General features: G+C 40.1%; 1 protein-coding gene across 1 annotated transcript in view; it reads left to right on the plus strand.

The window, feature by feature from the left end:
• Window positions 1-12,646, plus strand: part of smurf2 (SMAD specific E3 ubiquitin protein ligase 2) — an 83,449-nt gene that overhangs the window by 34,696 nt on the left and 36,107 nt on the right. Inside the window, exons 4-5 of the mRNA XM_049467631.1 lie at window positions 9,122-9,255; window positions 11,991-12,056. Of these exons, the coding sequence (XP_049323588.1) occupies window positions 9,122-9,255; window positions 11,991-12,056 (200 nt within the window). The remainder of the gene's footprint in view (window positions 1-9,121; window positions 9,256-11,990; window positions 12,057-12,646) is intronic.

Below are 12,646 nucleotides of genomic sequence, written 5' to 3' on the forward strand. Positions count from 1 at the left end.
GTATATATTTTCCAATCTATGATTACTTAAAATGTTGTTGTATTTAAAATAATATAATTGCTTTTTTGTGCTATTAAATTATCATTATGTCAGTGGAATTTAATATACATTAAAATCTTAAAATGACTAATATTGTTTATCACAATAATTTTTTGGGATGATATATTGTCCACAAACAATTCTTATTATGACAGGCCTATGATGGTTCACAGAACACATAATGCGTAAATGTGTTTACTGAATAGTCACAAATTATTTGAACTTTTTAACAGAGGAATTTAGAAATTAGGGTCTGGAAAAAGTATGGAATTTTGAACCCTGTCTTAGCTCTCTCTATTTTACAGTGGACCATGAAAACTTGACCTAACATTTGTGGTGCTTTTTTTTTCATTTCACACCAAACCTCTCTAAACGACTTGGATTATGTATACATTTTTATTTATTTATTTATTTATTTATTTATCTCAAAAATCTGTCTGATTCTTTCAGGGTTCATACGGTCATGAAAAACTGGAAAAGTAATGGAATTTGAAAATAGTTATTTCCAGACCTGGAAGTTTTGAAAAAACAAAAATACCCAATAATTTTGGAAAAGTCATGGAAATGTGGTCTATAAATCTTTGTGTTTTTGTCTATCGGCAGAGAAAATCTATTTTAAGCTAAAAAAAAGCTCAGAGTTAATTCAGTAATTTAGCCAGACACAATCTCACTCTCAGGATCTGAGACACATTTTATTATTAAAGATTGTGTTTCAACATTTTTATCAGATTCATTTTAAACCTACAGAATTAAATCAATTTTAATTATAGTTTTAGTTGATTTTTAGTTTTATTGTCCATGTCTGCTCTGATGTATGGGCATGGAAAAGTCATGAAAAAATCATGGAAATGTATTGGTTAAAACGTGCATGAACCCTGTTCTTTAAACCGTCAAACTCCATCAGTACATATTTTGACTACATGCAGATTCAGGAAAGAAGATGCTCCTGTAGACCCTGTAGCTGGAGCAGTCACTTGTTAATAGACCTCCCTGTGCTCTATATCTGTCCACATTCGCAGGGGTTTTAAAAGGAGCTTTACGGTTCTCAGCGTCTCTGCAGTCGTATCTAGCACACACCTCTCTCAGCCTGTCGACTGTGGGCTGAAGTTTTTAATAAAAATAGCGTTTTTCTCTCCTCTCTCCCTCATGCAGGCTCCTCAATGTCACTTCTCCCAAAGCCCTAAACGGAGAGAGGCCGAGCGAGAGGGCGCGTGTGTGTGTGCACACGGATATATGGGTTAGAATAGGAGTCTGAGAGAGAGAGAGAGAGAGAGAGAGAGAGAAAGAGAGAGCAGGAGAGAAAGTTTTTTCCAGTGGCGGTGCTCCCTCACGTGGGAAGGCACTGGGAGGAAGCACGTGTCCCAGTTTGTTTGATTGTCATGGTGACTGGATGCCTTTTTCCCCTCTTGGCTGCCAGCGGGAACAGTCAGAGAGCGAGGACGGACGCTGGTGTTAAAGGAGCAGTTTTCCTCTAAAATCTCTTTTTACACAGTTTTCCCTTTCTAAAAATGAACTCTTCTAGCCAAGATGAGTTCAACTGGACTTAAGGCTTAGCTAGGAACAGCACGTATCAACAGGTACATTCAGGATCAGCCAGTACAGTGAGTATTATACACTGCCTGGCAAAAAATGTAAGTAAGTAAATGATGTGGGGTTGGTTGATGCTGCAGTTGGTCTGCAGGTTTAGGTTCAGCAACAGTATGTGCTGAAAGAATAAGGTCAGCTGACTCCCTGAATATACTGAATATAGACCAGCTTATTCCATCAATGGATTTTTTCTTGCCTGATGGCACAAAATTTTATTGTCGATTAATCGTTAATTTGGAACAGTACTGCATTACACAAAGTGCTGGAAACAATCTAGCTACATTACTGGGGGTTAGTGGAGAGCTAGCTAACATAGTAACATTAGCGGTGAGCTAGATATATTACCGGGGAGAGAACTAAGGTTAGCACAGAGCTAGCTAGCATAGTAAAATTAGCGGTGATCTAGATACAGTACCGGGGAGAGAACTAAGGTTAGCACAGAGCTAGCTAACATAGTAACATTAGCGGTGAGCTAGATACATTACCGGGGAGAGAACTAAGGTTAGCACAGAGCTAGCTAACATAGTAACATTAGCAGTGAGCTAGATACATTACCGGGGAGAAAACTAAGGTTAGCACAGAGCTAGCTAACATAGTAACATTAGCGGTGAGCTAGATACATTACCGGGGAGAAAACTAAGGTTAGCACAGAGCTAGCTAACATAGTAACATTAGCGGTGAGCTAGATACATTACCGGGGAGAGAACTAAGGTTAGCACAGACCTACGTTTTAATTTCCAACACAACAAATAATTTTCTACCAAAGAAAATATGACTACATTTTTGGGTCTTAATTTATATTTATTGCTGCTAAAAAGCATTAAATTTGACTTTAAAAATGGTGCAAGATCCCTGTATATAGTAGAACTACAAAGTGCCCTATATGTGGGTGTAGGGTGTATAAATAAAGTGGTGGTCATAATGTAATGCTTGAATAGAAAATGTTTTATATGCTGGTGTTTAAAGTACACAAATCAATCCAGCTATTTCATGATAATCGAGCTAACGCTTAGCCGCAGCTATGCCACTCAGAAGCAGTGCCTATCCATCGCTTTAATGCCGATGTCTGCTCTTCTTCCCTCTCTCTCCCCCTCTGTGGTTGGGGGGTAACAGGTGGGCTCTGTTCCCCGGGTGCAGCTGGCCCTTTCACTGAGGAACTCGTGGGCCATGCCAAGCACAGCCAAGCTGTAACAGCTGGCCTCAGACCAGCCGCAAAAAATCTCAGCGCAGATGTAACTGATTAACACCTGCTTATTAAAGCTGACCTCAGATCAGTGTCTGAGGAGCTGTGTGCTCAGTAATCTTTACTATAACCACCTGCGTGCAGTTGCTGGCATCTGTTTCAGAGCATTTGGATGTCTTTCTGCAGCGTGTTGGTTATTTTGGTCGATGCTAAGAGCATCTGCTAACATTAGGATGTTCCTGTGTGTTGAGAAATACGACCTGCTTTAGATTAATGTGGAAAAAATGGCTTGGGTTATATAAGGATGGACTGATGCCTCTACTGGCTGGTTATAGTATTAAGCATCTCCATTAGGGGTGGGCGATATGGCCCTAAAATAATATTGCGATATTTCATGGTATTTTGCAATAATTATACTTTTGGCGATATGACAAAACACTAAATTAAAAAAAATATAAATTTCAAGATTACACAACTGCAAAAAAATGAAAATTCATTTTTTTTAGTGCATATGATATGGTATGGCAACCACTAACTGAGATATTTAAAAAATACATGAATTTTATCAGATTGGCAACAGAAGTCAATGATTCAGAATCCTGTCATGATAATAATAATGCAATAAAGCAATTCCAACAGTTAGTTTTGCCCTTTGGTATTATTGGGATTTTTGTATTTTCCCCACAAAATTTAAAACCATATTCTGAGATATTGTAAGAAGTTCGAGTTGCAAAGTTAGTGACAGATCGCTTTGTCTGGAACAGAACTGAGCTTCGCTTCTGTAGTTTGAAGGAAATCTAAACTGTTTGGTAATAAAACACATGAACTGCACTTTTACTGTTGATATATTAACATTTACACTGAAAACATGGTATAAAAATCTGCTTTAGATTCTGTTAATTAATGAAGGCAGTCTGAGACACTTGCTCTAGTTTCGTTAACTCAATGAAGGCAGTCTGAGACACTTGCTCTAGTTCTGTTAACTCAATGAAGGCAGTCTGAGACACTTGGTCTATTTCCGTTATCTCAAAGAAGACAGTCTGAGACACTTGATCTAATTCTGTTAACCCAATAAAGGCAGTCTGAGACACTTGGTCTAGTTCCGTTAACTCAATGAAGGCAGTCTGAGACACTTAATCTAGTTCTGTTAACTCAATGAAGGCAGTCTGAGACACTTGGTCTAGTTCCTTTAACTCAATGAAGGCAGTCTGAGACACTTGATCTAGGTTCGTTAACTCAATTAAGGCAGTCTGAAACACTTAATCTAGTTCCGTTAACTCAATGAAGGCAGTCTGAGACACTTGGTCTAGTTCAGTTAACTCAATGAAGACAGTCTGAGACACTTGGTCTAGTTCTGTTAACTCAATGAAGGCAGTCTGAGACACTTGGTCTATTTCCGTTATCTCAAAGAAGGCAGTCTGAGAGACTTGGTCTAGTTCTGTTAACCCAATAAAGGCAGTCTGAGACACTTAATCTAGTTCCGTTAACTCAATGAAGGCAGTCTGAGACACTTGGTCTATTTCCGTTATGTCAAAGAAGACAGTCTGAGACACTTGATCTAGTTCTGTTAACCCAATAAAGGAAGTCTGAGACACTTGGTCTAGTTCCGTTAACTCAATGAAGGCAGTCTGAGACACTTAATCTAGTTCTGTTAACTCAATGAAGGCAGTCTGAGACACTTGGTCTAGTTCCTTTAACTCAATGAAGGCAGTCTGAGACACTTGGTCTAGTTCCGTTAACTCAATGAAGGCAGTCTGAGACACTTGCTCCAGTATCGTTAACTCATTGAAGGCAGTCTGAGACACTTGGTCTAGTTCTGTTAACTCAATGAAGGCAGTCTGAGACACTTGGTCTATTTCCGTTATGTCAAAGAAGACAGTCTGAGACATTTGATCTAGGATCGTTAACTCATTGAAGGCAGTCTGAGACACTTGGTCTAGTTCTGTTAACTCAATGAAGGCAGTCTGAGACACTTGGTCTATTTCCGTTATGTCAAAGAAGACAGTCTGAGACACTTGATCTAGTTCTGTTAACCCAATAAAGGAAGTCTGAGACACTTGGTCTAGTTCCGTTAACTCAATGAAGGCAGTCTGAGACACTTAATCTAGTTCTGTTAACTCAATGAAGGCAGTCTGAGACACTTGGTCTAGTTCCTTTAACTCAATGAAGGCAGTCTGAGACACTTGGTCTAGTTCCGTTAACTCAATTAAGGCAGTCTGAAACACTTAATCTAGTTCCGTTAACTCAATGAAGGCAGTCTGAGACACTTGGTCTATTTCCGTTACCTCAAAGAAGGCAGTCTGAGAGACTTGGTCTAGTTCTGTTAACCCAATAAAGGCAGTCTGAGACACTTGGTCTAGTTCCGTTAACACAATGAAGGCAGTCTGAGACACTTAATCTAGTTCCGTTAACTCAATGAAGGCAGTCTGAGACACTTGGTCTAGTTTCGTTAACTCATTGAAGGCAGTCTGAGACACTTGGTCTAGTTCTGTTAACTCAATGAAGGCAGTCTGAGACACTTGGTCTAGTTCCGTTAACTCAATGAAGGCAGTCTGAGACACTTGGTCTAGTTTCGTTAACTCAATGAAGGCAGTCTGAGACACTTGCTCTAGTATCGTTAACTCATTGAAGGCAGTCTGAGACACTTGGTCTAGTTCTGTTAACTCAATGAAGGCAGTCTGAGACACTTGGTCTATTTCCGTTATGTCAAAGAAGACAGTCTGAGACACTTGATCTAGTTCTGTTAACCCAATAAAGGAAGTCTGAGACACTCGGTCTAGTTCCGTTAACTCAATGAAGGCAGTCTGAGACACTTAATCTAGTTCTGTTAACTCAATGAAGGCAGTCTGAGACACTTGGTCTAGTTCCTTTAACTCAATGAAGGCAGTCTGAGACACTTGGTCTAGTTCCGTTAACTCAATCAAGGCAGTCTGAAACACTTAATCTAGTTCCGTTAACTCAATGAAGGCAGTCTGAGACACTTGGTCTATTTCCGTTAACTCAATGAAGACAGTCTGAGACACTTGGTCTAGTTCTGTTAACTCAATGAAGGCAGTCTGAGACACTTGGTCTATTTCTGTTATCTCAAAGAAGGCAGTCTGAGACACTTGGTCTAGTTCTGTTAACCCAATAAAGGCAGTCTGAGACACTTGGTCCAGTTCCGTTAACTCAATGAAGGCAGTCTGAGACACTTAATCTAGTTCCGTTAACTCAATGAAGGCAGTCTGAGACACTTGGTCTAGATTCGTTAACTCATTGAAGGCAGTCTGAGACACTTGGTCTAGTTCTGTTAACTCAATGAAGGCAGTCTGAGACACTTGGTCTATTTCCGTTATCTCAAAGAAGGCAGTCTGAGACACTTGGTCTAGTTCTGTTAACCCAATAAAGACAGTCTGAGACACTTGGTCTAGTTCCGTTAACTCAATGAAGGCAGTCTGAGACACTTGGTCTAGTTTCGTTAACTCAATGAAGGCAGTCTGAGACACTTGGTCTAGTTCCGTTAACTCAGTGAAGGCAGTCTGAGACACTTGGTCTAGTTTTGTTAACTCAATGAAGGCAGTCTGAGACACTTGGTCTAGTTCCGTTAACTCAGTGAAGGCAGTCTGAGACACTTGGTCTAGTTTTGTTAACTCAATGAAGGCAGTCTGAGACACTTAATCTAGTTCCGTTAACTCAATGAAGGCAGTCTGAGACACTTGGTCTAGTTCTGTTAACTCAATGAAGGCAGTCTAAAACACTTGGTCTAGTTCCTTTAACTCAATGAAGGCAGTCTGAGACACTTGGTCTATTTCCGTTAACTCAATAAAGGCAGTCTGAGACACTTGGCCTATTTCCGTTAACTCAAATAAAGCAGTCTGAGACACTTGGTCTAGTTCTGTTAACTCAATGAAGGCAGTCTGAGACACTTGGTCTAGTTCCGTTAACTCAATGAAGGCAGTCTGAGACACTTGGTCTAGTTCCGTTAATTCAATGAAGGCAGTCTGAGGCACTTGGTCTATTTCCGTTAACTCAATAAAGGCAGTCTGAGACACTTGGCCTATTTCCGTTAACTCAAATAAAGCAGTCTGAGACACTTGGTCTAGTTCTGTTAACTCAATGAAGGCAGTCTGAGACACTTGGTCTAGTTCCGTTAACTCAATGAAGGCAGTCTGAGACACTTGGTCTAGTTCCCTTAACTCAATTAAGGCAGTCTGAAACACTTAATCTAGTTCCGTTAACTCAATGAAGGCAGTCTGAGACACTTGGTCTAGTTCCGTTAACTCAATGAAGACAGTCTGAGACACTTGGTCTAGTAAGGCTAACTCAATGAAGGCAGTCTGAGGCACTTGGTCTAGTTCCGTTATCTCAATGAAGGCAGTCTGAGACACTTGGTCTAGGGGAAGAAGCAGGCCTACCAAGTAAATAGGTGAGTCTACCTCTGCCTCTGGTCTCTACTTGTAAACTCTACTTGCAGACTACAACATCCATGCCTACACACAGCATTATTTCAGACAGGGTTTTGGTCAGATGTTGGTCTGAACTCAGCTTGAAGGTTGTTTATAAGTGCTTGTATTGTCTGGAAATAATCATAGTTTGGCACACATTAAAGTTCCACAAGAGTTCCATGTTATTTGGATCGCAGGACTTTATTAAATTCTCTGGCTCTGGGAATTTGATAAATGTTTGCCAGCTCCAGAGAAGCAGCTTTTTTGTTTGGGTTTGCTTGGCCCCCTCTCGCTTGCCTGGCTTTGTCTGAACGTCTTGAAGTTCTATCCATCTCCTCTTAGTTTAGTCTCTACTCTCATGTCCGCTTTCATCTGACACCTCTCCCTCCTCCGTTTTCTCCCCCTCCTCCATCCTCACCTCTCTGTTCCCTTCCAACAGAGCATTCCTTTACTTTGGCAGTCTCTTCAGAACCTATGACATTTTAGACATGCTTAAAGGAGTCTCGGGCCAGAGATTTAGAGCTTAGAGGTCTACAATGTCTTGCTGCTCTTTTGACACAAGTTGCTAGTTGGCATTGTTCAGATCAATAGCATTTGGTGGCATTTGTCTAGTTAGGTACTGTACATTCCTTGATCCCGTGGACCAGGCTAACATAAAAAATAGTAGTATTCCCTTTTGTTTAACCCTTGTCTCTCTCTGTCGCACTTGGCGTGACTTTAGTGTCTCATTTAGTCCGTTCTCGTTTTCCGCCTGTTCTTGGGCTCCCTATTTCCTTATAAGGGCGTTTTTTCCCCGGCCATTTCCCAATTCACTAGCCGGGGCAGCGGGAGTGTATTGGGCCGTGACCCTGACGACACAGGTTTGATCCTGTGTGAGGAGTGGTTTGTTTATTTTATTTTTAGTTTTTTACAGTCTTCTTGGGTTTACCTGCTTTGAGATCAACTGTTCTGCAATTGGGTTCAACAACCCTCTGGGCTGGAGAGCTACTAGTCTGTAGCACTCCATCCCATTACACTTCTTTTTACAAAACGTTTTTTTTTCTCTAAACCTTTCTAAAACAGATTTATTTTTGTCAAACCCTTTCTCTAAATGCTGTTGGTTGTAAGGTAAACAGCCAAAACTGTTACATCACAGTTTGGGGGTTTTAAAATTAGAGTGTTGGGTGGTATTGTACTGACTTGCAATGATCAAATAAAAATAATCTATATATTGTCTTTTCTTATTATTGCAGTTGCGCAATATGCATGAAATGGATACATGTTTTTTTTCGTGTTTATGTTTTAGTATCTTTCTCTACTGTCTAATGAAGGTTTACTGCTAGATTTTGGAGCATTGTGGTGAATATTTGATTGCATTCAGTTAAAAAAGCATTAGTGAGATCAGGATGTTGAATAATTATCTTTTCTAGAGTGTCTTATTCTAATGGCAGAACTTCTATAGGTACTAAACAAACTGTGTGTGTGTGTATTTGCACATCTATGTCAGCAATGGGTGCAAATTGGCGTAGCTGCATGCATCCATTGGAAGGGGTGTCCACAAGCATGAATTTAGAAATGTTTGCATGTTGAATTAAATGTTTGCACTTTTCTGTTTGGATGTTTTTTTTTTTTTTTTTTTGTGCAGCCACTTTGAAAATGTTTTGTAGTGCCAACCAAATCCCATATTGCTCAGTCCTATAGCAAAACATCGTTCAGCAAATTGAGGAACAGAATGATTAAAATATATTTACCAAAAGGAAGAGCGAAGTGTGTTGTAATAGAAATAAATTTCCGCCCTTAAAGTTCAATCGTCAGGCAAGCCAAATCCAGTGAGCAGTTCTGTGTTTCTGAACTGGTGAATAAATTGCCAAGAAATCTGATTTACAGCTGTGTGTCTTTCTCTCTGTAGATACATCGGGAAGTTGGACTCCATCACTATCAGTGTTTGGAACCATAAGAAGATCCACAAGAAGCAGGGCGCCGGCTTTCTGGGCTGCGTACGGCTCCTCTCCAACTCCATCAACCGCCTCAAAGACACTGGCTGTAAGTCTGTTTGTCTGTGTATGTTTCATTTCAAATAGATTTGGGAAGCTAGCACTGATGGATTTTTGTGTGCGATTGCATAATTGTGTTTAGATGACCTCAGTTTAGTGATGCCTCTGTACACTCTGAGCTCACAGTGAGATTAATATGCATGTTACAGTCCAGAGTGATATTATCAATGCCATCCATATGTATCTATCAATGAGGAATAGGAATCCAATAAAAAAATGTCCAATAGAAAGGGGTGAGTGGGGCCAATATGTCTGCATAATTAAATGGTTACCATATTTTTCGCACAATAAAGTGCACCTAAAATCCTTTAATTTTCCGAAAATGTTTAATCCGATGCGTCTTATGTATAAATTTTACCAGTCAGGTATTAAGGAGCAGTAAAGCCACTCTGCTGAAGAACAGCGTCATACAGGAGATTCAGTTTAGTTTTCCAGCACAGGGGCTGGAGTAGCATTAGCATTAGCCACTAACTGCGCTCGCTATTTCCACATTGAGAGGGGAGTATTTTCGGCCTGTAGCCTGCTCCTAACCCCGACTAGCACTTCTGGAGTAGCATTAGCATTAGCTGCTAACCACGCTCACTGCTGCTAACACGAGCTAGCACTGTTGGAGCGGTTAGCTGCTAATGCTCCAGTGTAGTGCTAGAGAAACTCGGAAATCTAAGCTTATTGTAAATAATCTGAAGCGCTTTACTGACCCAAATAAACAGTTTTCAGGAGAGAAATCTGTGTAGATTAACATCCAGGCCTCGTTTGACTTTAAGTCAGTTTTTTATATTAAGATTAAGATTAAGATTTGATTCCACACATTAACATATGATATGATCGAAACTATACAAACTATATACTATACCCTAATACATAGCTTTCCAGCTGTAAGTCATCCAGACAGAACAGACACACATATGTTTAGTACCATGCTCTCATGCTCTCTCTGGGGCTTGTGGGATGCCTGCTTGCTTCTGTATGAGAGAATTTTAAACCAGCACGTTTCCTAGAAACCCACCAACATGGCTGATTTCCTGAAGAAGGACAGGAAACCACCAGCCTCTCCCACAGCTGCGGGCGAGGGATTCCTCTCTGCCCGGCGTTTCCTGCTGTCTGTCTGTCTGTCTGCCTTTTCTTCTCTGTCTAACTACCCCCTCCCTCCCTCTCTCGCTCTCTTTTGCTGGCTTGTTCATTTTTAAATAATCTGACTTTCTTTTTCACTCTTTCTCTCTTTCACTTTCACATGTATCACTCCATCATCACAGTGAATTGGCTGCTTCTTTGTTGTGGCCGTTCTGATACGTGTTTATCATTCTTTCTGTTTTTTTTCTGCATCTGTTTATTCCCCCTGTGGTTATAGCAGTATATATGTGTGTGTATATGAGTATGTATATATGTGTTTGTGTTCACGTAACTCAACCCATCTCTGTTTAGTCTGGTCGTACATCCTGACCTGACTGTCTGTCTGTGCGTATGTGTGAAGAAACCCTACTTGTTATTCCTGTCCCTTCCTTCCCATGGTGCAGCTCAGACAGAGAGACCTAGCATCTCTGCTCCTCCAGTCTGGAATGAATAAAGCTGGCTTTGTACAAACATACACACTCACACACACTTATACACACACACACACACTCTCACATGGCTGCAGTGGGTGTGACCTTTGGGAGATTTTAACAGGCTGTGGTGGCGCTGCCTCTCCATCCATCTGCTGAAGTGGCTCTGAGGACGTCGGTCACACTCTGACTGAGAGTCAGTGGCAATAGTGGAACACCATGATGACTGGGGGTGACTGAGAGACACACTGCTGTTGTGGGCGTATTGTGAAGAACAAAGAACGTGCTACTTGTTTTATAGTTTTAGGCTTCGTTCACATTATAAGCCACATTGCTCAAATGCAATTTTTTGCTTAGATCTGAATGGTTCATATTCACAAATGAAAGTGATCTGTATCTGTGTGTAATGTGAACGAATCTGTCCCTGATACCTGTATAAATGTCGCCTTCTTCACCAACAACAACAAAACTCATATTTAAGAGACGACTCGTAGCTTTATAAAGGGAAATGGATGAGTTTGTTAGCAGTTCATATGTGGAGCATATTTTGCTGGAGTGGAGAGTAAACAGCTGCTCTGAAGTTCATGCTCAGGAGGAGAAGAAAAAGGACAGGTGGTTTGCTTTTGCTGTTTTTCGCAACTATAGCTGCACAGCTGCACCAAGAAAAGTGTGGGTATGAGAGAGAAGCACTTAGCGCATGCGTAAAAGCAAAAGTGTGCATGAATTCTTATTTGACCTGTTCACGTTCAAGAAGCATTGTTACAACAAAGAAAAATACCAAATCTACCAACACAAATTTTCTTACTTTTTGTGGTATGTTTATTAAAGGATATCATGGTAAATTGGGGAACTTAGGTGTTGCCTGTGCTCATTGGTTTGCTTTCACCAATTACAGAATGTGACGTATATGATTAAAGTAATTTCAGAACACAGTACAGAGTCCATCACTCAGCCCAGTGCAGTGAGTATCAGTATTAATAGAAAACTAACCGGATATCCCTCTCAAGAGTCTTTATGATAAGTATAAACCCAAGAAACACTGATCGGTCCTTGCCAAGTAAATACAGTAGTTATATGTCTACTGTATACATGATCCCTGGTTCGAATTGCTGCACTATTGGAAAATAATTATCGCGGTTTCTGTTTTACATTCATTTTTTTCTTTCTCTCTTTTTTTCTACAGATCAGAGACTGGACCTCAACAAGTTGGGACCCAATGACAGTGACACCGTGAGGGGCCAGATAGTAGGTAGGTTTGGAAAACCTTGGAAAACCACAATCAAATCTAACACTAATCAGTTCATACTTGTTTACAAATTTAATGGATGATTTATCAGAGCTGGGGATCAGGCGCTTACCTCTGAGCACATTATGATGCTGTCTAGTGATTCTGCATTGGTGGCAGTTAACTTCACATGTATCTGTAGAAAATTGGATAAACTTTCGGTCTCACTTTATAATTAGTATCTCTAATAACTGTGTAGTTACACATTAACAATTTGTGTTATAACAGTTTACTGGTGAAGTTTGCATTGTTACAAATCAATTAAAGTTGTACATGTTATGTAATTGCACATGTATAAATGGATCAGTTAGACATTTTAGAATGAGTCTTCATAATAATCCTCACAATAAGCCTCATAATGAAATCTGAATAATCATTTTAGTATTCATATCAATCAAAGCTCTAATTACATACCTGACTAGAGAGTTTTTGGAGAAATGCACATTTATTCACAACTTATTCTAGTGCTGTTCCATTATTGAAAAAAAAATATTGAAAATACCTGTACTAAAAATCAAACTACAGATGACAGAGAAATGGTATAAAACGTACTT

Source organism: Astyanax mexicanus, chromosome 19 (genome assembly GCF_023375975.1).
Source record: "Astyanax mexicanus isolate ESR-SI-001 chromosome 19, AstMex3_surface, whole genome shotgun sequence".
In the NCBI taxonomy this organism is placed as follows: Eukaryota; Metazoa; Chordata; class Actinopteri; order Characiformes; family Acestrorhamphidae; genus Astyanax; species Astyanax mexicanus.